The 27,519-nt window shown below is 43.2% G+C and overlaps 1 protein-coding gene across 1 annotated transcript in view; it reads right to left on the bottom strand.

The window, feature by feature from the left end:
• cdh23 (cadherin-related 23) overlaps positions 1-27,519 on the bottom strand; it is a 225,637-nt gene that overhangs the window by 187,090 nt on the left and 11,028 nt on the right. The window contains exons 2-3 of the mRNA XM_079686560.1: positions 26,392-26,485; positions 15,003-15,077 (exon numbers count right to left, since the gene is read on the bottom strand). Of these exons, the coding sequence (XP_079542686.1) occupies positions 15,003-15,077; positions 26,392-26,476 (160 nt within the window). The 5' untranslated portion in view covers positions 26,477-26,485. The remainder of the gene's footprint in view (positions 1-15,002; positions 15,078-26,391; positions 26,486-27,519) is intronic.

The following is a 27,519-nucleotide window of genomic DNA, read 5'->3' on the forward strand; positions in this document are numbered from 1 at the left end:
CCGAGACGTATTTTTTGAGAGAAAGGAAGAAAGAGAAAGAAAGATAGCGGGCGCCGATCCCCACCACCTCTGCTTTGAGTATTTGGGGGACCAGAATATGGCCGAGGCGGTGCCATTTCACGTTCGCCATCCCTTCCGAGTCTGGCGTCCATGGATGATGATCCTGGCGGCGGGTGTGTGGGCTACTCGCTAATTGCTAGAGATGACCCCGCCTCACCAGGTCAGAGCGATTATTGGGCCGCAAGGCCGAATAAGTAGCTTGGTCCACGAACCTTGCCCCAGGCCCGGTTCCCCCGGGTAGCTCGGTGGCTTCACATGAAATAGGATCAACCCTACTTCATCACAGGCCGCCGCCGCTGCCTGCCTTGTGATGTCCCTGGGATATCACGTCGCAGGGCATTTTTCCAAAGAGGACCGGGTTGATCTCCAGGGAGCCCCCGTCTTTACGGAAGGGCTCTATGGATCGATCTCCTTGCTCACGGGATAAGGAGTAATCGCAGCGTGGCTGATTCTTGCCCATCCCCAGCGGAAGAAACACTGTCCTACACTCCCCGCCCCCACTGTAAACCCCAGTATAGGGAGCCAGCAGGTGGGCGTGTGCACGTGAGTAGAATAAACCGTGTGCTGTCAAAGCACTGTGCGGGTTCAAGAGACGCTATTGCCGGCGTGCTGTTGTCAGAAAACACACCTTGCCTGGTATAATAGCTTCGATTAATGCATTTCACCGTTGAATGGGAAATACAGCTTTAATATGTGGGCGCCCGGCCCTCGTGAGAGTGGCCGCGGTGCGTTCAGGGACCTCCGCAGGGGAACGGTGGTTTACGTTTGTAAACTCTAGTTCTAGAGTGATGTGTGTGTGGGAAAAATGCATTCAGTGAGAACGAGTGCATTTATCCCAGAGTAAGAGTAATCTCTCTCCACAATTCCACTCCGCAGGAGAGGGAGGCGAGAACGTCTGGCAGTCATTCTGGTAGCGCCGGATCGCGTCGGGGCTCCGTGGTACTCAGAGATGACACAGATGAAGGTGGGCCAGCCCTGGGCGATTCCCCAGTTCTGTGGGACGATGTCTCAAGAGGCAGGTGCAATTGAGGAGTTACCCACTCTGGGCCGTCCTCTCCAGGCCTGGCTCCTGAGAGGGACAGGCTGAGACAGGGTGGATAGTCTGACAGCGTTATTCAGTCTATCCAGGCAGCTAGAGCAGGATCCACCACAGCCTGTTACATGCCGAAGTGGCTGGGATTCCAGCGATGGTGTGAGGAGCGGAAAATAGAGCCCCTATCCTGTGAGTTGGGCTCTATTTTGTCCTTTTTACAGTTATTGGTGGACAGAGGACTTGCTCATTCTACTGTAAAGTGTATGCAGCAGCCAGCTTGTACTGTCATGAGGGATTCAACGGCAGGTCAGCCTTTTGTCATCCACTGATGTTGCGGTTTTTACAGAGGGTCAGGAGGCTGCGCCCAGTAGTGCGCGCCTCCACCCCGCAGTGGGACCTGCCGCTGGTGCTCGAGGCTCTGGTCACAGAGCCATTTGAGCCTCTAGAGCTCTCCTCCCTGAAAGCACTGTCGTGGAAGACAGCGTTGCTACTTGCCTTAATGTCAGCCAAAAGAGTGTCCGAGTTAACCGCTCTGTCGGTGCACCCGAGCTGTTTACTGATTCGGGGTGACCGGGGCGGGGCGACACTCAGACCGAACCCCTCCTTTGTGCCCAAGAGCCTAAGGAGTGCGTTCAGGTCGAGGGCTATTCAGTTGGGGGGATTTAGTCTTCCACCCCATGGTGGGGCCAGGGAAGATAAATTACACCTCCTCTGCCTGGTGCGAGCGTTAGCATGTTATGTAGAGCGCACAGCTACCCTGAGACGCACTGAACAGCTGTTTGTGTGCTTCGGGGGCGGGGTGACTGGAAAAGCTCTGTCCAAGAAACGCCTGGCAGGCTGGTTTTGCGGAGGCATTGCACACGCCTACGAGCAGGCAGGGAGAGCCTTTCCCACGGGGGTCCGTGCACACTCGCCACGAGCTGTGGCTGCATCGACAGCTTTATTCAACGGTGTGAGTGTGGAGGACATATGCACGGCGGCGTCTTGGTCAACGCCAGGTCCCTTCATAAAGTTTTATCTCTTGGATATGTCTGGCTCTTTCTCAGCGTCTGTGCTTGCTGGGGCAACACAGGACTGGTGAGGAGGGAGGGTCTGTGGGTCAGTTGGCATCTGACCCCCTCCCCGGGCGTAAATGCGCTTACGTTTCTCCGGACTACTGGAGGGTCGCAGGGTGACGTAACGCGCTTTGGGCCCTTACAGGGCTAAAGGGCTCCCCCTCGCCTGCCTGGGGGCAGGAGGGGGAGAGCCCTCCATACTAAAGTCCGTACACACTCTGCACGGGGTCAGTGTCTCAGTGTGGGAACATAGGGGGCACTTGCGCTCTCCCCGTGCTCTTTAGGGTCTCAGGAGAGAGGGTGCATAGTGAACCCATACAGCTGCGGACTTTCCCTGTCTGCCTATAAGCGGACGCAGGGGAGCCCTCAGCACTGTTTTCGAGCACACTTTTATGCGAGGCAAGCGCGTCAGGGTGTGCTCTATCAGCCGCAGCCCAGACTTCTCCACGGTTACAACCGAGGGAGAGGTGAGTGAGGCGCAGCGGCTGCTAAAGCCGGTCAGGTACAGTGAGGTGGAACGGTGTTCTGGACGAGAGTGCGTGCATACATCGGGAGAGATATAACGCCGGGTTACGTATTGTAAGCCTTGTTATATTAGCACAGGCGGAGCCCTCTACCTTGGGGCACTGTCTGTCCTATACCGCTCGCTGAAGAGTGGTGTAGGATGGTGGTCAGGAGGCGAGGCCTCCTTTTACACGGAAGTGAGATGCGCACGCATTCAGGTAGGCCCGCCCCGGGGCCGGCTACGTCTATAGAAATCTCAGTCGGTGAATGCTTGCATGATAAGGTAGTACCCATAGAGTCCAGCAGAGGGCTCCGCCTGTGCTAATATAACAAGGGTTACAATACAAAACCCGGCGTTTCATCACCTCAAAATGCACAGTGGCATACAGAAAGCATAATGAGAGCGTAACCAGGGTCGCAGGGAGAGAGTAATAAGTGAGCGGGATCAATCTCCACCAGTGGAGAAGACAAAGACATCAAACAAACCAGTAAACAAAAGCAGCCAGATTTTAGCCAGAGACTGGCCTGTAAATGGAGGACAAAGAGTGCAAGCACCCCACTTGTCAATTAATCCTATCTGGCACCAGCATGCTGGCCTTTATGAGAACAAATGTCAGCTTTCAAGACAAGGACGATATAACCTTTCCTCATAGAATGCACACCAGCCTCAGACGACCAACATTGACAATACCCTCCACACATCGAATATAAGCTGATCCACCATGTCATCCAAATGATCATTTAGCAAAGGTGCTTTCCTGGAACTGATTAGAATGTATGATAACTTAAAGGGGCCCTATTCATTTTGGGGTTTTCCCTTTCCTGTAGAGTGTTATATGTTTTTTTGTGCCTGTAAATGGCCTGCGAAGGTTAACATTTAATTTCTCTCCCACACATTCCCCCCCTGGAAGCTCCAACACATTGTAAGTGATAGGCTAAGGGGCGGGACATCGCTAAGCAGGTTGACCAATCACAACAGAGCCAGCCAGCTAACCAATCAGAGCAGACTGGGCTGCAGCACAGGCAGTCTGAGAAAAATAAAAGCACTTTTTTTTTAACATTAACGGATGCCAACATGTCACAGTAGGGGCACAAAACACAATTATGAAACCTTAAATAATAATAATAATAATAATAATAATAATAATACATTAAAAAACACTGTTCACTTTCCGCCACAAGATAAAGCTTAGCACGTGCTTAATAAAAAAAACAAAAAAACATGTTCATCTCGTCTGGCTTCTGGTCTAAAAGGTCCTTATACACTGAGCCGATTTCTGGCGTCGATAGATGTCGATAGATGTCGGGCCGTCGATGAGTGTTGTGTCGCCCTACTCAGATTGGTGTGTACTTCACCGTTGTGTCTTTTCGGCCATGCCGACACCTTCCGCCACCGATTCGACATGTTGAATCGTTAGGCTGTCGGTCAAATAAATCACTCTGATTGGCTGTTCAGCTTAGCGAATCAGTGCATGAGAAGCGAAAAGGAAGTGAGGGACCCCAACAAACGATTAAGAAGGCAAATCTGAGATTTAATTTAACTCCAGCTCTCGACACAGGTTCGGGAAAGCCCCATGAGCTTCTCGTTGTAGAGTGAAAATGGAACACACATGCAATTTGTTGTTTGTTTATATCACGCAGTCTGTTCTTCTTCTCTCGGTGTATCACGCAGTCTGTCTTCCGGTTGTTGCCTCTTTTGAATGACGAATACACACTACCGCCGCCTGCTGATAAGGAGAGTTATTGCCACTCACGCATGCGCAGTTCGTACGTGCAACTTGGCCGTCAGCTGTAGTCTTTGCGGTGTGTTCCAGTTTGTTTGTTTGTTTGTAGCCTTTATTTAACCAGGTGAAAATCCCATTGAGATCAACGATCTCTTTTTCAAGGTAGACCTGCAGCACATTGAAATTCCAATGCGAAACATGGCCAAGACGCAGGAGACGTGAGGCGACGTTCCGTGGGGACGTGTTCTTTGGTGTCAGTTTGGTGTGTAAGGAGCTTTAGACATATCGAACTTGGATTAAATGAGAAGCTATTGCTAACAACAACAACAACAACAGGGGGTGAGAATATGGTGTTTAAAGGACTCTAAACAGGCTATTCTCTCAGCAGGAAGTCATTTTCAAAGTCATAATCAGAACAGTATGCACACCACAGTAACAATATCTTCAAATCTTCTGTGGTGTGCTGTATTTCTAAAACATTCAGATTTTTGAATATTAGGAGCTTTTCCTCTTAATTCCTAACCTTTGAATTGGAAAATTGCTCTTTTTTGTATGCACAGAAACACCTGACCTGACATAAAAAGCAGCAACATATTTTTGCTCGAGACACGACACTAACTGCCACATGCGTGTTCAAAGGGGCACAGAGAAAGATACAAAAAAGCAAACAGATACATTTACACAAACACACATGCAAGCAACACACACACACACACACACACACACACACACACACACACACACACACACACACACACACACACACACACACACACACACACACACACACACACACACACACACACACACACACACACACACACACACACACACACACACACACACACACACACACACACACACACACACACACACACACACATATATATGCACAAGCCGCCCTCACTCCGACAGCCTCCCTGCAATAGAGCAGGCAGAGGTGGTCGCTGATGTGAAACATCAATTTCCAGGTTAGCTGCTCTGCGTGGCTCAGGCAGGTATCAGCCGTGACCCACCTGGGCTAGATAAGCAGCTGCAAGACGCTGATCCGCCTCCCAGCAATGCACCTCTCAGTACTGAAGGATGGAGTGCATACACACACTCACACACTTAGACACATTAGTAAACAAATACTAAAACAATGAATTATGAGGAAAGAACAGAAAAATTGCAGTAAAAAATAGCTTTTTTATATTTCCAGTAAATAAGTCTTGTGGAGTTTGAAAATCACTAGTTAGGGACAAATACACTAAACACAGGTACACACTGCATAAGGACTGCTCTGGTAAGGGTTCACCCTTCCAATACTTTAATTATTCAACCTGCTATAGGTTTAAACTGGGTATAATGTAAACCAGAGGCGTTCCAATTAGGCACACAGACACACACACAAACTTGTAAACAAACTAAACACAGTGGTGACGTTGATAGTTTGGGGTAATGAAAGAAAAAAAAGAGAACTACCCCATCAAAAAAAATGTGGTGCTCACTATGATGATTCAGCATGCTCTATTTCTCTCTGTGTCTCTCACTCAGAGAGTTTATTTTAGTCAAAGAACATTTTGGAGCCTAAAGTAGTGTTAGCTAAATGTGAGCTAGTGTGTGTGAGCCTTTCCTCAGTTGGTCAGGTAATCTATCCGCTGCCTCCATCACAGTGACGGCTGTCAGCTCAGAGCTGGGCGCCTCGGCAGCGCTGCTCAACCTGATGTCCTGCCACGTTCCCACAGACAATTTCAATTTACTTTTACAACCCAGAGAAATACCACACACACACAGCCTGAAGCTATTCAACACGCTTCCTTCCCTACGTTGTTTCTATCTCTTCTCACTCTGTTTGGTCATTACACAGGAAACCCGAAGAGCCTAAGCCACACCACAGACACAGTCTCATGATTTTTGAATGGAGATGCAGAGAGATCAGTGTTAAGTGTCTATGATTGCATCTCTGAAGAAATGCTTCTCACATTAGATGTTGGACCAAGCAACTTAAACTTTATACTAATATAACATATCCTACAGGTGTTTAAAAGAAGGACCTACAATAAATAAACACCTAAAAACATAGTAAACTGACTCCTTCAGTCTGTCGAGTGTGAAGTTGAGAGTTCATGGTTCAGTGTGCCCTCCCCTTTTCTTTCAGCTGTAATTCACACCCGAAGTGACACGTAAGAGCTACTTTAGTGTCCAATCGTTCAGATCCCTGTCCCAGCCGACACCTTTCAGCTGCTCAGGTGCTGAACGGACAATCAGCCAAACTGTCTCCAATAGAGCTGCCAAGTTCACAGACCAGGCAAACTTGAGTTTGGATTAATTGTTGTAAATATAGTTATCATTACAAAACTTGTATGGTGTATACTTAAATATCATAATAAAAATATACTTTTTTCGCATAAACAATAGGTTTGGGGTCACATGTAGGCATGTCAGGATTATGGAGTGAATGAATAAATGTATTGATTGGCTGTTTGAATATACTTGAATAGACTTCTAAATCGAAAATGTTCAAGAAAAAATTGAATGTTTTTCAGACTTAAAATAAACTTTGTGTTCATCTTTATTTATAGAGCACTTATAACAAAGTACTTCAGAAAGAAAGAAAATAACAAACACAGCTATAAAGGAATAAAAGTACTCGAAAAATGGCAGAACCCATAGACAGAATAAATAATAGGGTTATCCATAGTAATCCTTAACTATTGAGGAACAGTAACTCTAAGTACCATTATGTTAATGCAACACTAAAGCCATCAAGAGCATTTCTACAATGTGGGTTTGCTACTTTTATTTGAGAAGGAATCTGGAAGATCTGTTTGGTATAAAGTGTCTCAAAAACAACTTACTCTGTAAATGTTGCTATAAAAGTACATCTGAACAACTTTTGCTGCTCATTTTGTCAGCTGTTGGATAATGCTTTGCTTTTTTTCACCACACCAACATCATACATGGAAACATTGCATAACTACACCTGTATAATATCAAAATAAACATGTTCTCCAATTATCTACTTCATGCTCCAACATGTACCATGGACCCGGACATGGGCCTCTCCAGTGGTTCATTCCAAATGCTGTACCCCTTCTTTGTTTTTCACCCATTAAGGTTTGAGCTATCCATTGGCTTCTTAAACCCACTCTGACTGTGCACCATGTGAAATTATCTATCCAAGCCATTAAGTCTCTGTGTTACATTTCCATATTTTATTTGTCCTTAGGCAAGTTAACTAAATTCATTTGATACTAGGATAAATCAAATGCAAATCAAGACATTGTGAATGTCAATTACGAAAAGTAATAGACATTTTGTTTGTCTTCTTAGTAACTCGAGTTGGCTTTGTTTTAAAATTTCTCAAAACTGCATAGTATAATTTGTTTGCTACACTCACACAGAATTTTACACTGAATATGCAACACATTTTTGTTGAAATAAATGTTTTTTTTGGTGCAGGCAGACAAGCAAGACTAAAAGTCAGCAAGCAAGGGAAAAAGGTTAGGGAAAAGTGTTCAAATTAAAATTATGCATGGGCTGCTTAGCATTCGTGGAAACTCAGGAGCAATGTTGCAATGAGAGGCCAGAGTGTTTGCATGAGCCGTAATAACGCTAACACATCACGTGCTGGGTAAGTGCAGACAATATAGCCAGCACAGTGCCATGATGGATGGTGTGTTTGCAGACACCACTGAACCGCAGACCCCATTATTTCCTGGGGGAGGAAGGGGGAGCAAAGCAGTACGGGGAGAGATAAGGGATGATTGACTAAACCAAAACAGAGGTCCCTCTTGGATGGCAGTGTGCTGGAATTATTGGGAAGCCACTGTGGGAGTCAATGCAACAGCTCAATGACAGCAGAGAGCTGTCACAGGAAGTAAGAAGATCAAGTGTATCCCTTTCCTAAATGGAGGTAAGGGAGGACGCTTCATGTGGGGAGAAAAACTTACAGTCATTAAGAATATCTCCTGAACATGTTGGGGACTCATCTCCTGCTGAGATCAGGAGGTTCCAACCCCAACAGGGAGGAATGCTTCACTTCTGCAGCTGCTAGATAGGATTTATAAAACTAAGACACACAGAGGCACAGCCACTCTCACTCTGATGCACATCCGCCAACTCATAAACAGTGACAGACCCAACAGCAGTTGCCAGCCATGCAGGAGAGACACACACATCGCATTCCAATTTGGTCCAAATGAGGCCCGAAAGCTGGAGCATAAAAAGACCTCTGCGCTGCCCTTTTAGCAGTCAGACAGTCACACGTATCTAGAGCTAAGAGACGGATGGATACCAGCCAACATCTCCAAAGAACATATTCTACTCTCAGAGGAACTGACACCGCCTTCTTCTCCTGACAATTTCCCTTTCGATTAAGCATTAGCCTTATTTTTATTTTTTTATTTTAATGCTTCTGTTTCTGCTCTAGATCATCTGGTCTGTAGAGTAAAAGGACTGTCAAAATATTCTCCGATGTCTTGTAGTAATCTGCAAGACAGGATGCCAGCGTAGTGAGGTAATTTCAGAACGATAAAGTAAATTATAATTAGGGGTTTACACCGGTTTAGAATATGTTACACTACTTCTTACGGAGAAATGCAAGCAGATTACACATTTTTGGAACAAAATCAAAATAATGAGAACAAGGCAACAAGCACAATAATCAGCCACATACAGTAGTTGTTGCTACGTAAAGATTATTGGTAATTAATGTATATTACTACATATATATCGGAGGAGCAGGTGTTATGTTCCTCAACTTTAAATAATGGCCAAGTAGTTTAAGTTCAGATATAACATTTACTTAACTGTATTTAACTACAGCACATGTTTATAAAGTACATTTTTACTTTACATGTTTGTTTGTGGTCCATGAGAGTTGAACGCCTCCATCACCATTTGTAAGATAGGACCCTTAATGTTGGTTTCCAAAACACTTCCTAATGTATGTAGGTGCATTACTGGCAACAATTAAAACTGTTCTTGTGGACAAGACAGTTATGAATTGTGGGAACATTAAGCTCTGAATACTGCTCAGTAACAGTTTGAGGTTAAGAGTGCATCAATTTATTGGATTGTTTTTAAACATTAATTTGAGGGGATCGGTTCACTGTGCATGGATGTACTTTTGCAGGAACAGCGTGTTCACAGTATCAGTGGAAGACATTCACACACTCCCAATCCCGGTAAAGGTCTCATCTGTTTGTCACCGAGATGCACAACTGGAGTACTTCAGGTTCTCATTTGCACCTGCAATATTTTCAAAATGTCAGTTTGTTGTTTTCACAAAGGACATTCTGCAAAGAGCTCCACACTAGTGAAAATATCTTAGAGCCCCATGGTGCTGTGTAAATCAGCTGGTCAGTCAGTGATTTGCACATAGAGCAGGCAACACTTTCTAATCATTTGATCAGCAGCCAGAGCCCTATCTCCAGTGTCACTCAAAGGGAGTCGAATATGGATTTCCCAATATCAAGACACAAAGATTCTTGAGCAGGGATAAAGCTTAAGCCTCGCAGGAGCATTCAAATTCTTCCTGTAGTCTTTAGCATTTCATTACAAACAGTACTGTCTGCTTACTGGTGGACAAATAGATTCTTACAGCCTTAATGTCAGGTAAAAAGCATTGGACTTATCCTTTAAACAGGTTGCAATTTGAACACTTCTTCATCAGTCACCTATTTAGTCAAAGGATAACTTAAGAATGTGTTGTCATATAACACATTGAGAATTGAGAGGTCTGTGAGTTACAGCCTAAAAATATCTATACTGCATTGGAGGCAATTCTGCTTCAGATGTTAGATAGAGCTTCTAAATTAGAAAGCTTTGGTCCAATCGGGATCAAGGAGCATTCACACTCCAACAGCGTCAATATACAGCTGGCAATAGTTATAAATACTGCTTTGTTTATGAGAGCAGCTAACAAAGTCAATATAGTCAATCAGAAGGCTGCGAAAGAGAGAATGTGTCCGGAGGAGGGAATGTTGACAAGCCATAGTTAATGTAGAGTGCGCTCGGCAGCTGACAGTGGGGAATTGGCTGGGGAGAGTACACAGACATTATCAACACGTTTAGGGGAAGGCTTTAATAAGTTGCTCCTTGGGGCTACTTCCTGCTTCTTAATTATTATTGAATTAGGAATGCCACAAAGCTAATTAAAAGTGCAAGGTATTTACTGTGGCAGCAGAAGAATGAAAGGGAGTAGAGGAGCAAGTGAAATGGAAAAAAAAGGGATAAAGCTGAGATGCAAGCTGGGAATTTGAATTGTTTTAAATGCATTATAATGCTGGAACATAAAGCTACAATTCTGTATTCTTGCTGCATTGGACTAAAAGATAAAACATTGATAAAACCTCTGGAGCAATGCTTCCTTGCTAAAGTTAAAAGGGAACAGAAAATATAAAACTGGGAAAATATACTGTAAGAAAAGTGTATATTTGGGCTTAAAAATGTCAGGTCTACTGCCTCCTCTTGCTGAAGCTGTGCTCTGGGTGTCTAATGTGTCCACTGTGTGATATATAAGGGAAGTAGAACATGAGTTTGGTTTTTGCAGTCATTCTTGATTGGAAATGTCATGTTCTTTTATTGAACGACAAGGAATACAAGTGTGCCGATGAATGTGAACGAGTCACAATGAATGAAGTGGTTGTTTTAAAAATAATCGAGGGTCTCTTTTTCTTCGAATGTAATGAAATGCTGGAATCTTCTCTCCTGTTCTACTCTCTGGGGCTTCTTACTTCCTCTGCAAAAACAATTGAATACAATCACCAATGCCGTATAAATTAACAAGTGTTTTAATACTGTTATACTAAGCCAAACTTTTAAATGTAATCAGACAGAGATGCCTTATGCTCGATTGGCACAAACTGCAAGACTAACACAAACCATCCCAGCAGAGTGTGGAAGTTTCATATTTTGAACAAATGTTGTGTTCTTTCCACAAGTTAATTACTCAGTAGAGAGCTTAATCTGCCGAATCAGGGCAAAGTGGATTAGGAGATGAGAGCGTTTAATCAAAGTGTTCTCTCCGTCTAATTACACATCCCATTTCCTGACACAACACACACACTGTTATCTGCCACTGGATTTAAACATCAGTGCCTGTGTTTAGCTGCTCCCCCAAGAGTGAGTGATCCTGCCGCCTGCATGTCACTAAATGATGGAAACATTAATACATGCATGCATACTCAAACTCAAGGGACACACACATACATGCAGAGAATGAACACCATGATATACTCGTCCTATACATATTGAAATAAATAATCTGAGGCTTTGTGGTTTCACTGCAGTGTAGAGCAGAACTCTAATGGAGCCTAATCACACATCACAGGCATCACTTATACCAGTGGGGATTAAAGATTCCTCTTGGGTTTAGTCTCATCCGTGTATCAACTTTAGATGTTGTGTTTGCCTGCATGAAAGACGATGAGAGCTGCACTGGAGTGGTGGAAATAGCAGTAAGAGTGTCAGAGGTGTCAGTTCACACATAGTGAGGGACTTCTCGCATTGCGTTACACGTTTCAGTTCCCCACCCGACATACTGGCCTATAATTGGGGGAGAAGAGCAGGTGTAGTCTTTGATCAAGTATCCATAGTGTTTGGATATGTTCCCTCATCTCTCTGATAAGAAATAATGAAAATGCATTACGACTCTTAGTCTAAAGGGGAATTATATTCAAAGTAAATATATGTAGTTCCTATGGTCTTAGACAGTCCATAATATAAGTAAAAATAAACATGCCTCATAATCAATTGTAATCACGTGCATTCACATGACAGGAAGTAAAACAACTCTTCGCAATTTTGTTTCTATAGATGGAGAGAGCCGTGCCGCTACAACACCGCTAGCGCACCACTCGAAATTGTTGTCAAAGTTCACATTATTTCAACTTTGACCTCGTTACCACTGACCTTTTGACGCGCAACCAATCAGATAACAGCTGTATGTGGCAGAGCAAGCTAGCAGGGGAGGTAACCATAGAAACAAAACTTAACTGACTGTTTTCAACGCAATGGCAAACCCTGCGGTGAGCAAAGAAAAAAAAAAGAAATCACGTGAATGCCGCTCAACTTACCTTCCTGCTGAAAAGCTAAGCTGATGAATAGCACCCGCGGAAGTATATGGGCCAGGATAATTGGGCTGTGCCATTCTCATGAAAGCCATTGGGGGGTTAACAGGAGATACTTCACCCAAGCTACTTTTCTTTTATACAAGAAATGTCTTCTCTCCCCTGCACTTGACTCCAGGCTGGCCAACATGATTATAAAATCATGCAGTTGGGAGAGGAAGTACAAACCTCTTGGTCAAAGGAGCACTAAAAATCTTTTTTTTAAGTCATCTGTTAATTAAGTCAGGCTTTTGTTACCCATCCTAAAGACTGACTAACTGTAACTAATTTAATAAAATCCTTATTTTTTCTCAAACTTTCCCCGCTATCCAAGTTTTATTTGCACCCACGTCCTTAGCAATTAAAGTCTTGAACTTCTCCATAGACAATTAATTAGGAAATATGTAATGAATGACACTGAGATAACCCAGGGGAAAGATCCTTGTGTGCACATGTCAGTCAATTACTTCTTACACACACTGGCTCTTGGTGTCATCTCACACAACTTGCTCACATGAACCCTGCACCATTACATCATAGCCAAGACTAAGCCAAACAACTTCCACGGCAACTGATCCTGACCAATCAGAGTGGCTGTGGAAACCTGATCACTGGGCTCTCGAGTCATGCCGTTTGGCAGGTGCTCATTTATGTTCATCAAATGTGTGCTACCATAATGGTCTAATGAAGTATAGAGGAATGCATGTCGTTTTTGAATATGATTAAACCGCCCCCATTGTGCCCTGAAAGCACAATTTACCAATTCTTTATTCTTTGCACAATCCTTGCACTGAACCTTGAGATGAGAAAATATGTATTTTCAATCTACAGTTTATTCAAATCAAGGGTAAAAGCAGTATCAGTATTGAAATTGCTGCCGGGTTACTCTATTAATCCAGCATGCTGGAGGATAAGTAATCTTGAAGTTTTTGTGAAGAAACATGTGGGTGTTTGTAGTGGAAAGAATCTAAAGCTATTCACTATCATGTCACATCCTCTACTCACAGAACACACACGCAAACATTGCGGCTCGATCGAGTGTCTCTGTGGATCAGGGAGCCTCCCGGACGGGGACATCTGCTGAGCTAATAAACAATAATTTTGACAAATTGTTACGGTCCGATCACTCAGCCACCCTCATAATCGCACCACTGAAAAAGCCATCAGATGCTGAGTAAGGACATGACTGACAGCTCTCTGGGCCAGTGGAAGGCATTTCTGGACGGAAGCCCAGCTGCCTGAGGAGAGGACACAAAGATTCATAGCCAGAGGGCAACCTGGACAGAGTGGTTAGGGAAATTAGCAACGCCACCCACCAACACATGCATGTCATTTGATGGTTGGAACTCAAGCTGACTAGATAAAGAGATGGCCTTCTGCCAGGGGCTGTTTAGTACCGTTGGACAACATGTCAAACTAGGCAACTATGAGGGCAATGGTGCTATGGCGATGATGAAGGCTCAGTGGGAGGCTGTAACCTCTTCTGGCTGCAGTACAAAACACACAGCTAAGATGATGATGATGGTGGTGTGAAGCTGAAGGTGGTTGTGACTGGGATAGTGTCAATGATTGAGGCTTGGCAGTGTATTTGAACTTTCGTGAACCCGGAACATTTTTGAAAAAGCCATAATAGGTTGTCTGTGCCTGAGCCAAGCAACTCTGAGGGTATAGACAGGGATAAACTCCATGACTCAGACTCACAGTTCTGACAGACCGGCTGAGTGTAAAAGGTCATGTGATAAAAAAACAAACTTCGAGAAAAATCAATCCAATATAAAGGATTTTAATTCCAAGCCACTGACAACCTGAGAGATGATGAAAAGCCAGACATCTTCAAATTGCCTTGTCAATCACGGCAACCAACAAAAATGACAAAAATAAATAAACACCAAGGGGGTATAATAGATCCAGGGGGAATCTACTACAACCGTGTTCCTATTGTAACCCCAACAGCAGTGCGACATAACCTGTAAGCAAGTTTATGAAAGTAATAGATGTAAAATTCTATGATGACATAGATGACAAACTCTTGCAGCAAGACATCAAAAACGGTAAATGAAGGATTGAAAACATCCCAGATTTCTTTTGTTCCAGCTGTATATTTATAAAGAATTCACTCAGATGACCAGACTCTCATCTCATAGACAGACCACACACACACACACACACACACACACACACACACACACACACACACACACACACACACACACACACACACACACACACACACACACACACACACACACACACACACACACACACACACACACACACACACACACACACACACACACACACACACACACACACACACACACACACACTCACACTCATCACTGTGTGTTTTTTTATGAAATCTCTGTTTCCTTGTTGTTTTCACTTTCTCAGTTTATATTCAAGAGGGATACAAGGACAGACCATTTCTGTGCAGTAAACAAAGCAATCCACAAAGACAGCTTTACTTTACTTCCTTGAACACAAGGTAGGTGCAGCAAATACAACATGCTGGCACTCCATAGAGACTCACCGACTGGCGTATCTTCATAGATGAGTAGGTAGGTCGAGAAGAAGTAGTTCAAGAAGCGTGGTGGCTGGTTGGAGCCTGGGATGAAGAGAGGGAAGAATGGTGATTATAATTATGTTCGAGGACTATTAATTGAGGTTATTGCTTTGATAATAATATTCAAGTGAAACAGTTCAATTTTCATGTAAATAATCTCTACTTTGTCAAATGTATGTCCATTGATTCAAAGTATAGCCTGATAGCTTACTCTTACTTACTATCCTGAGAGCTTTGACAAATGTTGGTTTTGCTCTTTCACATTCTCAGCAGCAGCAGCAGCAGCAGTTTGAGTTATATGATACAGTAGAGCTGTGTACTCTAGCAGCATTTGTCAAGTGATCTTTAGGAAGTATAGGAGAAAAAAAACTACTCCAATAAACACTTAAACTGAAAAATGCACTGATGCTGCTGCCACTGCAGACAGCCTTGTTCTTTTGTTTCATACAGACAGTTTCCACACTGCTTCCCAGGGAAAGCATGCCCCCCCCCCTCTCCCTCTACCAGGAGGCTGTAGCAAATGTATTCAGTGCATAAAAACTGTACGATTGGCAGGGGCAAACTGCCCCAAAAGTGCATGACATATGGGAACATTTTAAGGAAACGATATAAACATATTTATATCTTGGATTTACACACCTCTGATCAGGAGTTGCTAATGTAAGTTTGGCAGCTTAACTTTTTTGAGAATACCATTACATTACATTACATTGCATTGCATTTAGCTGACGCTTTTATCCAAAGCGACTTACAATAAGTACATTCGACCAGGAAGATACAACCTTGAAGAAAACAGAATCATATAAGTACATCAGGTTTCATAGAGCCAAACATTTCAAGTGCTACTCAACTGGCTTTAGATAAGCCAGTCCTTTATTAGTATATAAGTGCTTTGTTAGTAATTCTATCGCTCGAAGTGGAGTCAAAAGAGATAAGTTTTCAGTCTGCGCCGGAAGATGTGCAAGCTTTCTGCTGTCCTGATTTCAATGGGGAGCTCATTCCACCATTTTGGAGCCAGGATAGCAAACCCACGTGTTTTTGCTGATGGGAACTTGGGTCGCCCTCGCAGTGCGGATGCAGCGAGCCGTTTGGCTGATGCAGAGCAGAGTGCATGCGCTGGGGTGTATGGTTTAACCATGTCCTGGATGTAGGAAGGACCAGATCCATTCGCAGCATGGTATGCAAGTACCAGTGTCTTGAAGTGGATTCTAGCAGTACCGAGCTTGGTTTATTTCTCCTGTGGTCTATTGGTGTTTTTGCCATTTGTTAACGCAGGCAACTCTTTAAAGCAACTTATGTCAGCTGTCCAAGCTGGTGTGTATCTACTGTAGTGTGTGTACCTCTGTATTACTGATATTTTACTGCATAAGGGGTCCATGGCTCTGAGTATTCTTAGGAAACCGTCTGAATTCTAGGTTTAGAAGCAGCTGATTTTATTTGCTGATAATCCTCATCCTAAACTACTCTTAAATCAGAGGCAAACATTTACTAAATGTGAAGAAAAAAGAAGAAAAAAAGAGTAAGCTGCCTGTCCATTATACATGTAGGTGATGAGGAAATGCTTACATGCTGTCAGAAGATGTTCAAGTTCACCATTTGCTAAAGCATTCCTTGAAACACCCAGGGTTATTGTTTTGTACAGCAGCCTTTAAAGGCCAGTCTGTAGCCAGGTGTCATTAACTGTTCATCTACTGTAACTTAGTGTGAGCAACACACACACTAAGAGTTAGACCACTTAGCTATTTTATCTACCTCTGGAACAAGCTAAACTAGTTATAATAGTCTTCACTGTCGGGTCACTCATTACTGGATCAGTGAGCTGCATGAGACGATACTGACGGGCTCTCAGGAGAGAGAGAGAGAGGGGGAGAGAGGAAAAGAGAGCGCTTCCGCTCATTTCTCCCGTGTTATTATCCAAAGTTAATGTAAACTTGAATAATGTACTTCATTTGAATGTAATAATTATGTTGGTTGTTGTTTGTGGAAGCGCATCATGTATTGGAAAATGTATCTGAACTTTTCGATCCGTTACGATTATAAACTGAAGCAATATAAAAATAAGCCCCATTAACTGAGTTTTAAACATCACTTTAAATGGAAGATCCCCATAACCCCCACCCACCCGATCGGAACGGCGATTGGTATCGGCCGATACTGATTCCGGCCCCAAAATACCCGATCGGAGCATCCCTAATATTTTTGGTTGGCAACACCTGTTAAGTGTTTTATGTACAATATATTTGACTGTTTCTATGTTAGATGTTCCCTATGCAGTGCATCAAACAATCAGGAGAGGGACAGATACTCATGGGCGCGGGAAGGGGGTGCTGAGGGCGCTGCAGCACCCCCTAGCGGCAGGCAGGGGGTGCGGAGCTTCCCTGTCTGAATTATTATTTGACGGTTATTGCTGCTCCCGCTGTGCATAATCTGTGTAGCCAATAAATTCCACATTGTTGGTAAAATAATATTTTGGCCTGCCTCGAATGTTTTTTCTGTAGCCCCGGACAATTCTACCTCAATAATATAATACATTAACCGTGCTTTACGTGAACCTCATCATGACAGTAGAGAGGACGGCAGGACTGTAATTTCCCGTGTTCAGTGAATGCAACAGAGGCAAGACACCAGACCAATCAGAGAGTTGCATGGAAATAAAAGTTTGCTTGTGTCATTCAAGCTCGGCTCTGTGTGTGTGTGTGTGTGTGTGTGTGTGTGTGTGTGTGTGTGTGTGTGTGTGTGTGTGTGTGTGTGTGTGTGTGTGTGTGTGTGTGTGTGTGTGTGTGTGTGTGTGGGGGGGTGTGTGTGTGTGTGTGTGTGTGTGTGTGTGTGTGTGTGTGTGTGTGTGTGTGTGTGTGTGTGTGGGGGTGTGTGTGTGCGTGTGTGTGTAAATAGCACATTTAGTGAGAGAGAGAGAGAGAGAGAGAGAGAGAGAGAGAGAGAGAGAGAGAGAGAGAGAGAGACTGGTGCCAGCAGCAGGGACCTTGTTGTTAGCATCTGGTTAGCTAGCTGCACTAACGGACATAAGGAGCTGTTTGTTCCACAGCAAGCTGGAGGAGAGCTCTCCTCTCAGACTGAGAGGCTCAGGTGAGCTAAAGGACTCTCTGAGTGTTTCGATAGTTAACTTTAGTCTAAGTTATCTCAGTGGGTCTCAAACGGTTTGGTCACAAATTATTCAAAAGATTATTTCCGCGGCACACCTTCATATGATCATTATAGTTATAAAAAAAAAAAAGAGAATAAAGGAAAAACAGTTATGAAATACTATATGGCAGTAAAACCAGAATACAGTTTGAAAGGGGAATGATTTGTAAAATATCCATAAAGAAAAAGAACATCTGCTTACAGTTGTGTTTCATCTGGGTGTTGAGAGATGTATCCATAGATCTCTTAATGTTGCTCTCAAAGTGCACCAGATTGATACTTTTAACTTCAATATTTTTAAAAAATCTTCCCGGGGGACCATCCCCCCGGACCCCCCTAGAGGAGGTGAGGTCAGCTCCCCACTCGTAAAAAATAGCACTTTACCTCTGCCTATATGCCGTGAGCTGATTATCGAGCCTTCATTGTAACAGTCGGTGTACTGTGTATTTACGTATGGGGAGTGCTTTTGTGCGTGCTCTATAGTGCCCGTAATAGTGTTCATTGGAGTCCAGCACCTCAGCACCCCCACTCAAAATACCTTCCCGCGCCTCTGCAGATACTGTACATATATGTGATCTTGAACAACAAAACACCACCCCCCCCCTCCCCTTGTAGGTATATTCTGTTAAAATTCAGCTTAACATCTTATACACTGCATCTTATTTCTACCTAAAGAAAATATATATATATTTTCGGATCACCAATTTCAAAGGCACTTAGCAGCCGATATAAACCTGTGCAAGCAAAGAACATCAAATTACATTCAGAGCATTATACTCCTGTCAGGTTTTCTTATTATGTTGATGCTTTAACTTGAATTAAAATGTTTACATAGTCTGTGTGTAGGTACAGTATAGTCATTCATGCCTGCAGGGAAAACACCTTGACACCATGGTAGAAACAAGTAAGCTTTTCATTAATCTGTGAAAAAAGCTGCTGTAATAAAAGACAATCATAATAAGTGTTTACATGGAATATTAAGACCAAAATGGAATTGAACTCGCATTGATTTCTATGTTTATGAGAGAATATTACCACGGCACATTTGTGAAGGATGTTGAAGGAGTAACTGTCTGCCGGACATGGATCTGTGGTGTCAGAGGCAGTGTGATACAAGCTGTTTTGTTGGGAAGATCAGGGAACAAAGCTGACAGTCTTTGATCAGCTGAGCTGTGCGGCAGACCACAGAGACAATGAAGCCAGAGAAGGGGAGGCCAGTCTGTTTGAAGTGAGAGCGCTTGATAGGATCGCTGCCTTGAAAGTGGGAGCTTTTCCTTCAGTCATGTGCCCGCCTGTGCGGAAGAAGATGCTTATCTCTGGCCTGCCAGTGTGGCTGTTAGTGGGTGCCAAGAACATGGAGCGCGCTTCACTGGATTGGGGGTGGTGGGGAGGGAGGGGTTACAAGCGGCAGACCACAGAGACACTGAAGCCAGAGAAGGGGAGACCAGTCTGTGTGAAGTGAGAGCGCTTGATAGGATATAGTGTTCCTACACGGACCCTCACTATTGTGGTAAGCGTGTTGTCACTTCCGGTTGTTGTTGTCACCTCCGGGCTATCCTGTGCGTCTGTTCTGCTGCTGATAGCTTATATTATCTTAATCAATCGTTTTACAATTCTTGATCATGGCAGCTACCTGAAGTTTTAATCACACGTTACTACAGCTTAATCACTCACAACTCTCCTTCTCTTAGCGACTGTAACTCCACAGTTGCTTACACTCCTTTCGGGTTTGCTAATGGTAGCTACTTTAGCTTGATAGCTAGCAATGTCTCTTTCCCGACCCTCGGGTGCTATTTCCTGCCCTATCTGTCTCATGTTTGGTTACTTCCCTACCTCCTTTATTGGTACCGATAGGCCTACATGTGTTAAATGTAGTACAGTTGCTAGGTTGGAGGCGGGAATCATAGCCATAGAAGCCCGGCTCCGCATTTTAGAAAGTAACTCAGCTACAGTAAAGCCCATGTTAGTCGGTGTGGACCGGCAAGAGCTAGCTGCCCCCCGGCAACTCCTGAGCAGACTGTTCAGAAGGGGCATAACGCGAGACCCGCAGGTCCCCACCAACCCGTTCACGTATAGCACAATAGGCAAAAGATTTTCCCCACTCAGTGAGACACCCGCTGAGAAGCCAATTCTGCTTATTGGTAGCTCTATTCTGAGATACGTGAATTTAGAGACCGATGCCTCCACAGTCACATGCATTCCGGGGGCCAGAGCGAGCGATGTTGAGGCGCATCTTAAACTGCTGGCTAAGAATAAACGTAAATACAGTAGGATTGTCATTCACGTCGGTGGTAATGATGTTCGTTTACGCCAATTAGAATGCACCAAACTTAATGTGGCGTCGGTGTGTAGATATGCTAAAACAATGTCGGACACCGTAATATTCTCTGGTCCCCTCCCCAATCTGATCAATGATGACATGTATAGCCGCATGTCATAATTTCAGCGCTGGTTGTCTTGGTGGTGCCCAGCAAACGATGTGGGCTTCGTAAATAATTGGACAGCCTTCTGGGGAAAACCTGGTCTAATTAAGAGAGACGGCATTCATCCTACTCTGGAAGGTGCAGATCTCATTTCGGCAAACATTTCAGAGCTTTGTGGACTTAATCCATGACAAACTGGAGCTGAGACCAGGAGGCGGAGTCGCAGTCTTACACGCTTCTCTGCGCTCTCTCCAATAAAATACCCAATATTAACGGTGCGTGTGTCTGCCCAAGGACAATTTAAAGTAAAACCTAATAGAGGTGTCATACATAATAACCTAATAAAAGTAAATGTAACAACTACTACAATGCAACAAAACAGGAAGATTAAATGTGGTCTCTTAAACATAAGATCTCTAGCATCTAAAGCAATATTGGTAAATGATTTAATATCAGATTATAATATTGATATATGCTGTCTCACTGAGACTTGGTTGAGACATGAAGAATATGTCAGCATAAATAAAGCCATTCCACCCAGTCAATACTCATATTGCTCGAGGCACAGGCCGAGGAAGTGGAGTTGCAGCAATCTTTGACTCAAGTTTACTTATCAATACTACACCAAAATTAAATTATACCTCCCTTGAAAGCCTTTTTTTAGTCTTACGCATCCGACCTGGAAAACTTTGCAGCCAATCTTATTTGTTACAGTGTACCGTACACCAGGTCCTTGTTCAGAATTTGTATCAGAATTCTCTGAGTTTTTATCAACTTTGGTACTTAAAACAGATAAAGTAATTATCGTAGGTGACTTTAATATTCATGTTGACGACGATAAAAATAGCCTTACTGTTGCATTTAACTCTATATTAGATTATATTGGTTTCTGTCAGAGTGTAAATAAACCAACCCACTGCTATAATCACACTCTCGACATTGTTCTGACTTATGGTATTGAAATTGAGCAACTGTTAATCAAACCGCATAATCCTGCTTTATCTGACCATTTTTTGCATTTTTACTAGACTACAAACCATTAGTCAAAGCTCCTGCAGCAGAAACCTATCTGTTAGTGCTATAGCCAAATTTAAGAAAGAGATTCCATCAATACTTAACTCGATAGCATGTCTGCATAGGGAGGAAACTTATTTCAAAAGTAAAATGACCTCTTGCCTTTGACCAGTATAATGTTATCAACAGATCCCGGAAACGTAAGTTCTAATATTGCACTAGACCAGGGGTTCCCAAAGTGGGGGTCAGATGATTAGAAAATTAAAATGGAAAATAAAAAAATAAAAAATGTATAATAAAAAATTGATCAATTTTTTTTATAATTTTTTAATTATTATTAAGAATAATGTTTGCATAGACATTTACAGGGGCGGACTAGCCATCTGTATAATTTCCCCGCAACGAGGCTCTGTTTGTCAAACTTTACAAACAAATTAATTCACTAGCACCCCCCCCCCCACCCCCCGTCGACAGGGGGTCGCCAGTTTCTGGCACTGTTATTTTGGGGGTCGCGGGCTGAAAAGTTTGGGAACCCCTGCACTAGACAGTAAATTAGAATGCTTTTCAGCCATAAACCTTGAACAATTTTATTCATTGATTCTTTCTTCTAAACCATCAACGTGTATCTTAGACCCAATTCCAACTAAGCTGTTAAAGGAAGTTTTTCAATTAATTAACACATGTTTATTAAACATTATGAATATGTCTTTATTATCAGGCTATATTCCACAATCATTTAAAGTAGCAGTGATAAAACCTCTTCTTAAAAAGCACAACCTCGATCCAGAGGTTTTAGCCAATTATTGACCTATTTCTAATCTTCCGTTCCTCTCAAAAACACTTGAAAAAGCAGTCGCAAAAAAGTTGTGTGATTACTTAAAAAACTATGATTTATTTGAAAATGTTCAGTCTGGCTTTAGAACACATAGCACAGAGACAGCTCTGGTTAAAGTCACAAATGACCTTCTAATAGCCTCAGACAAAGGACTTGTCTCTATTATTGCTGAAGTTATTGTACTCGGCCCAAATAATCTACGAAACAAACTATCTAAAGATATATTAACTATGGATGACATTAATTTGGCCTCCAGGATTTATCTTTTAACGCCCACATAAAATCAATCTCAAGGACCGCCTTCTTTCATCTATGTAACATTGCAAAAAATCAGGCATATCTTGCCTCAAAGCGATGCAGAGAAACTAGTCCATGCATTTGTTACTTCAAGGCTGGATTATTGTAACTCCTTATTATCAGGGTGTACCAAGAAGTCAGTTAAGTCGCTTCAGCTAATTCAAAATGCTGCAGCTCGTGTACTAACCAGAGTTAGGAAAAGGGACCACATTACTCCAGTTTTGGCTGCCTTACACTGGCTCCCTATAGAACACAGGATAGAATTAAAAATGATTCTCGCCTACAAAGCCCTTAATGGGCAGGTGCCATCTTACCTTAAATAACTTAATTATATCCTACTGTCCAACTAGGGCAGGGGTGGGGAACCTTTTTCCTCTCAAGGGCCATTTCAATTTTTTCAACATCCTCCGAGGGCCGTACAAATTATTGACCTCTGCTTAAAAATACTAAAATCACAGCCCATTCATTTCGCCTTTCTTTCATGCTGTGCAATGAAAAAGCAACCTCTTAATCCAGTTATCTAACCATGACTCGCGCATGCATTCATGTGCACGGTTGTGGCATGACCACCAAAACAGAAAGATATTAGACACAATATGTTTGCAAATGTTATTAGTTTCCTGTACATGTGGACATGAGGGGGGGGGGGGGGGGGGGGGGGGCCTAACCTCCTCTAGGGGGGTCTGGGGGCATGCTCTTTTTTAAATGTTGAAGTTAAAAGCATCAATCTGGTGCACTTTGAGAGCAACATTAGGAGATCTATGGATACATCTCTCAACACCCATATGAAACAGACCTGTAAGCAGATTTACTTTTTCTTTATGGATATTTTACAAATCACTCTCCTTTCAAACTGTATTCTTGTTTATTAATAACAACTTTTTTTTACTCTCATATAGTATTTTATACCCGTTTACTTTATTGTGTTATTTTTTTATAACTATAATGATCATATAAAGATGTGCCTTTACCTACTGGTTGTAGAAAAAGCTTCTCATATTCGTTAGCATAGCTAGCTAACCAGATGCTAATAACAACAAAGTTATTGACTGTATGAGCAGCATGACAGATGAATAGATTGCCACTGGGCTCTCAACTAAAGACACAGCCACGCAAAAACTGCGGCATGTGTACGGCTCCTTATGGGTACTGCTTGGAAGTGCCGGAGCGACTATCTGGTGCTCTCCGTCAGAACTACACCCCTGTCAGACGAGACATGTACCACGTGATGACACGTTAGGCTCGTGTTGTGTTCAAGGACCCTGACCTTGTTCAGGAAAAACAGGCACTTGCTTTGTTTGTTTGCGGTCTAGATTTCTTTAATTTTTTTCTTTTTTGCGTGTGTTTATAAATTACCTCGAGGGCCGTACCAAATGGTCTCGCGGGCGTATACGGCCCGGGGGCCGGAGGTTCCCCACCCCTAAACTAGGGCATTGCGTTCCAAGAATGCACGGTTGTTGGTTGTTCCTAGAGTCTCTAAAAGTACAATGGGAGCCAGAGCCTTTTCTTATCAAGCTCTACTTTTGTGGAGTCAGCTTCCAGTTTGTGTTCGGGCGACAGACGCCCTATCCGTTTTTAAGAGTGCGCTTAAGACCTTCCTTTTTGATAAAGCTTATAGTTGATAAAATAATCGAATAAGAGTGCATTGACGTAGACACGTTGTGCCTCTTCACCTATACATCTTAATTCTTACTCTTTTCCCTCACTGATGGTATAGATGTAATTTGGTTGTGTGTGTAGACGGTGGAAGCAGGGAGAGGCATATACGTGCCTTGATCCCTACCGAGTCGACGCACAACAGTTGATTGGTGTCAGTGCCAAAGAAAACTTTTTAGGAGCAATGCACTCAAGGTATAGATGTGGTGCATACATCTTAGTTCCTACCCCTTTCCCTTAACCTATCCTAAGGGAGTCCATGCACGTAGACACGTTAGTTTTGCTGCTATAGGCTTAGACTGTCGGGGGACACCTTACTTCTTCCTTCTGCCTGTCTGTACCTGTGTACTCTCATGTTCCGAATAACCCAGCTTCCCCCAAATTTATTTTTGGTGTCTATGTACGCGTGGATCCTGAGTCCTGAGTCCTGTATCCGGAGTCCTGGATCCTGTGTCCTGGATCCTCTATCCTGAGTTCTGGATGTGGTCCTGCCCGACTCTCTTCATACTACTTCCCTGATGGCTCCCACAGGATTGTTGACATCCTTGTGAATTCATCTTCTTACTATAGACACATGCATTTCCAAACATTTGGACTACCTATGCTGTGTAAAATGTATTATCTCTTCGATTTGCACACGGCATCTATTGCACGTCTGTCCGTCCTGGGAGAGGGATCCCTCCTCTGATGCTCTCCCTGAGGTTTCTCCCATTTTCCCCTTTAAACTGTGGGGCTTTCTCTGGAAGTTTTTCCTTGTACGATGTGAGGGTCTAAGGACAGAGGGTCTCGTATTGTCATACTGATATTCTGTACAACTTGTGAAGTCCACTGAGACAAATGTTACATTTGTGATATTGGGCTATATAAATAAACATTGATTGATTGATTGATTGACAAGCCCCCGTACATAGATGTCCTTTAATTACTGCACAGCGTCGGGCTGGGATAATGGAATGCCGATAAATTACAACCAAAAGGAAAATCACAGTAATTATCATCAATCCAATTTGGTTGATCAGTGAAGTGATGCTCAAGGAGGAGTGCAGGGTCAGTGTGCTAATGGGATAGTTAGAGAAAGGAAGGGAAAGGGAGGCTGAAGGAGCAGAGAGGAAGAAAGCGATAACATCAAGAGCAAACAAAAGGTAAGAGGTTAGAGTGAGAGGCGAGGGGCTGGAGGGCTTGATAAACTCATTGTGCTTGATGGAAAGTGTTTGTGGCATTCACTTAATAACTTTCCCCCCTGCTACAGCGCTGTGTGTGATTGGAGGCGTTTCCTGCCTGTCACTGAGAGACAGTTATCGTGACTTTCCACTACATAGAAGCTCTCTCTTTATATCTGTGTATCTCTCTATCCCTCACAGTGACAAACTCAGCAAGGAGGCAAATATTTCAAAATAGTTCTAAGGCTGAACAATAATTCAAGACATTATGCAAAACAGACAGGAGGGTGGGGTGGTGGGAGGAAAGAGTGAAGTAATGACAGTGATAAAATGTGAAAGAATAAAATAGTCCATGTACAAGTTGAGAAAGAAGTAAGGGAATACATCATGTGTAGAACGTAAGCGACCGAAAACCCTTTAGGCAGTTAATAATGAACAACAGAGAAGGAAGTGGGCTTACACAAATGTTCACTTTTCTTTATGACAGTTTTTGTATTTTACCAAGTCATTGATAGAGACACGTTTAAGATTATACTGATTTAAAAGCCTGTATTTGACTAACAGAGGTAGATTTATTTGACGTGGATGGTACATTGATATTTTTAAACCTCAATTCGGGAAAGGTTAGCTTACTTGAAACATCCTGCATTAATAAATTCACACAGTGGAGTATTTTGAAAAAAATAGTAAAACCTTTTGCCAGATTTTTGTCGCAAAGAAGCTACACTAGCGTACATTTCATTAAAAAGTATTCACCATAAAAGGAAATTATGGTTATGGAATAAATAACTGAGTTATTGTGGATTTGAACATAATTCAAAAGAACCCACCTTCACAGAAAGAGTGAAGAATGAAGAAGGGAAGGAGGAGCTTGGGAATTGTCATCCTGCCTCCTAAACCCACACTCCACGACATCACCTGCACCTGCAACACAAACACAGAATACAGTTGTGTCACAATTATATGGTTGGCTGATTATCCACATAGTCTTTTCATTCCAGCCTCATGATGTTTAAAGACTGCTCCTTAATGTTAGATGACAGGTACCATGGAGGTGAGTGGGAGAGGTGATCAGTGTAATTAGGAGACAGAAAAAGGATTTGCTGTACGCCATGCTTCAACAGGTGCTGTGGGTGTTTCTCAATGTCGAGGAAGGCTGCTCCAGAGCCACTATTTCAAAGATGCTATGTCATCGAGTCCCGCCGAAGGGCTGTTCCAATGTCCAGGATGCTTGGAATTCTACCGAGGCCGGCGTCCTTCATTGGGGGAAATTTCGAGGCTGCACCATGTGTATCCTCCGCGGTCTTAAAATCCCCACAATGCTTTGCGCACGGACCAATTACCAAAATCTTTGGCGGAAATCGCGCTCCATTTAAGGTGGGGCCTCGGAAATGACGCACACCTGCTAGTCTGTTCCACCATTCTTCGTTTTCCGAGGCTAGGAAGGATTCTTGCCTCGCTTCTGAAGGACCTGACTCGGAGGGACATGTCCTAACAAGGAAGCGTCCTCGACACTGAGAAACACCCACAGTATCTGCTAGGTGTTGATGAAGGCAATTCACCGCCACAGCACTCCTGTTTTAAAGTACACATACTTTCACTCACATAACAACTGGCTACATGAAGAGAATACTTAATTAAAAGGGATATTTTGCCAATTTTCAACCAGCTCTGTGTCATTGCAGTGTGGAAAGCAGAATGGCGTCCCCCCTCTCTCATTAGTGCAAGTGAGAGAAAAAGAGGTGGTTGAAAATCGGTAAGGTATCCTTTAAGTGTATTTTTGGAAAGTTGTAATCATCCATATGATCAGCTTTGTCACATGATGCAATGACAATAACCTGGTCCATAGAAGTACCTTATGGTCTAATTACATAAAGACCAATAAAGACCCAATGACAACTCAAAGTACAATTCTTTACTTATCTCCAATAAAGCCGATTTTTGGATTTTAGAGCGCT

The sequence above is a fragment of the Notothenia rossii genome (genome assembly GCF_949606895.1).
Source record: "Notothenia rossii genome assembly, chromosome: 6".
NCBI classification, from domain to species: domain Eukaryota; kingdom Metazoa; phylum Chordata; class Actinopteri; order Perciformes; family Nototheniidae; genus Notothenia; species Notothenia rossii.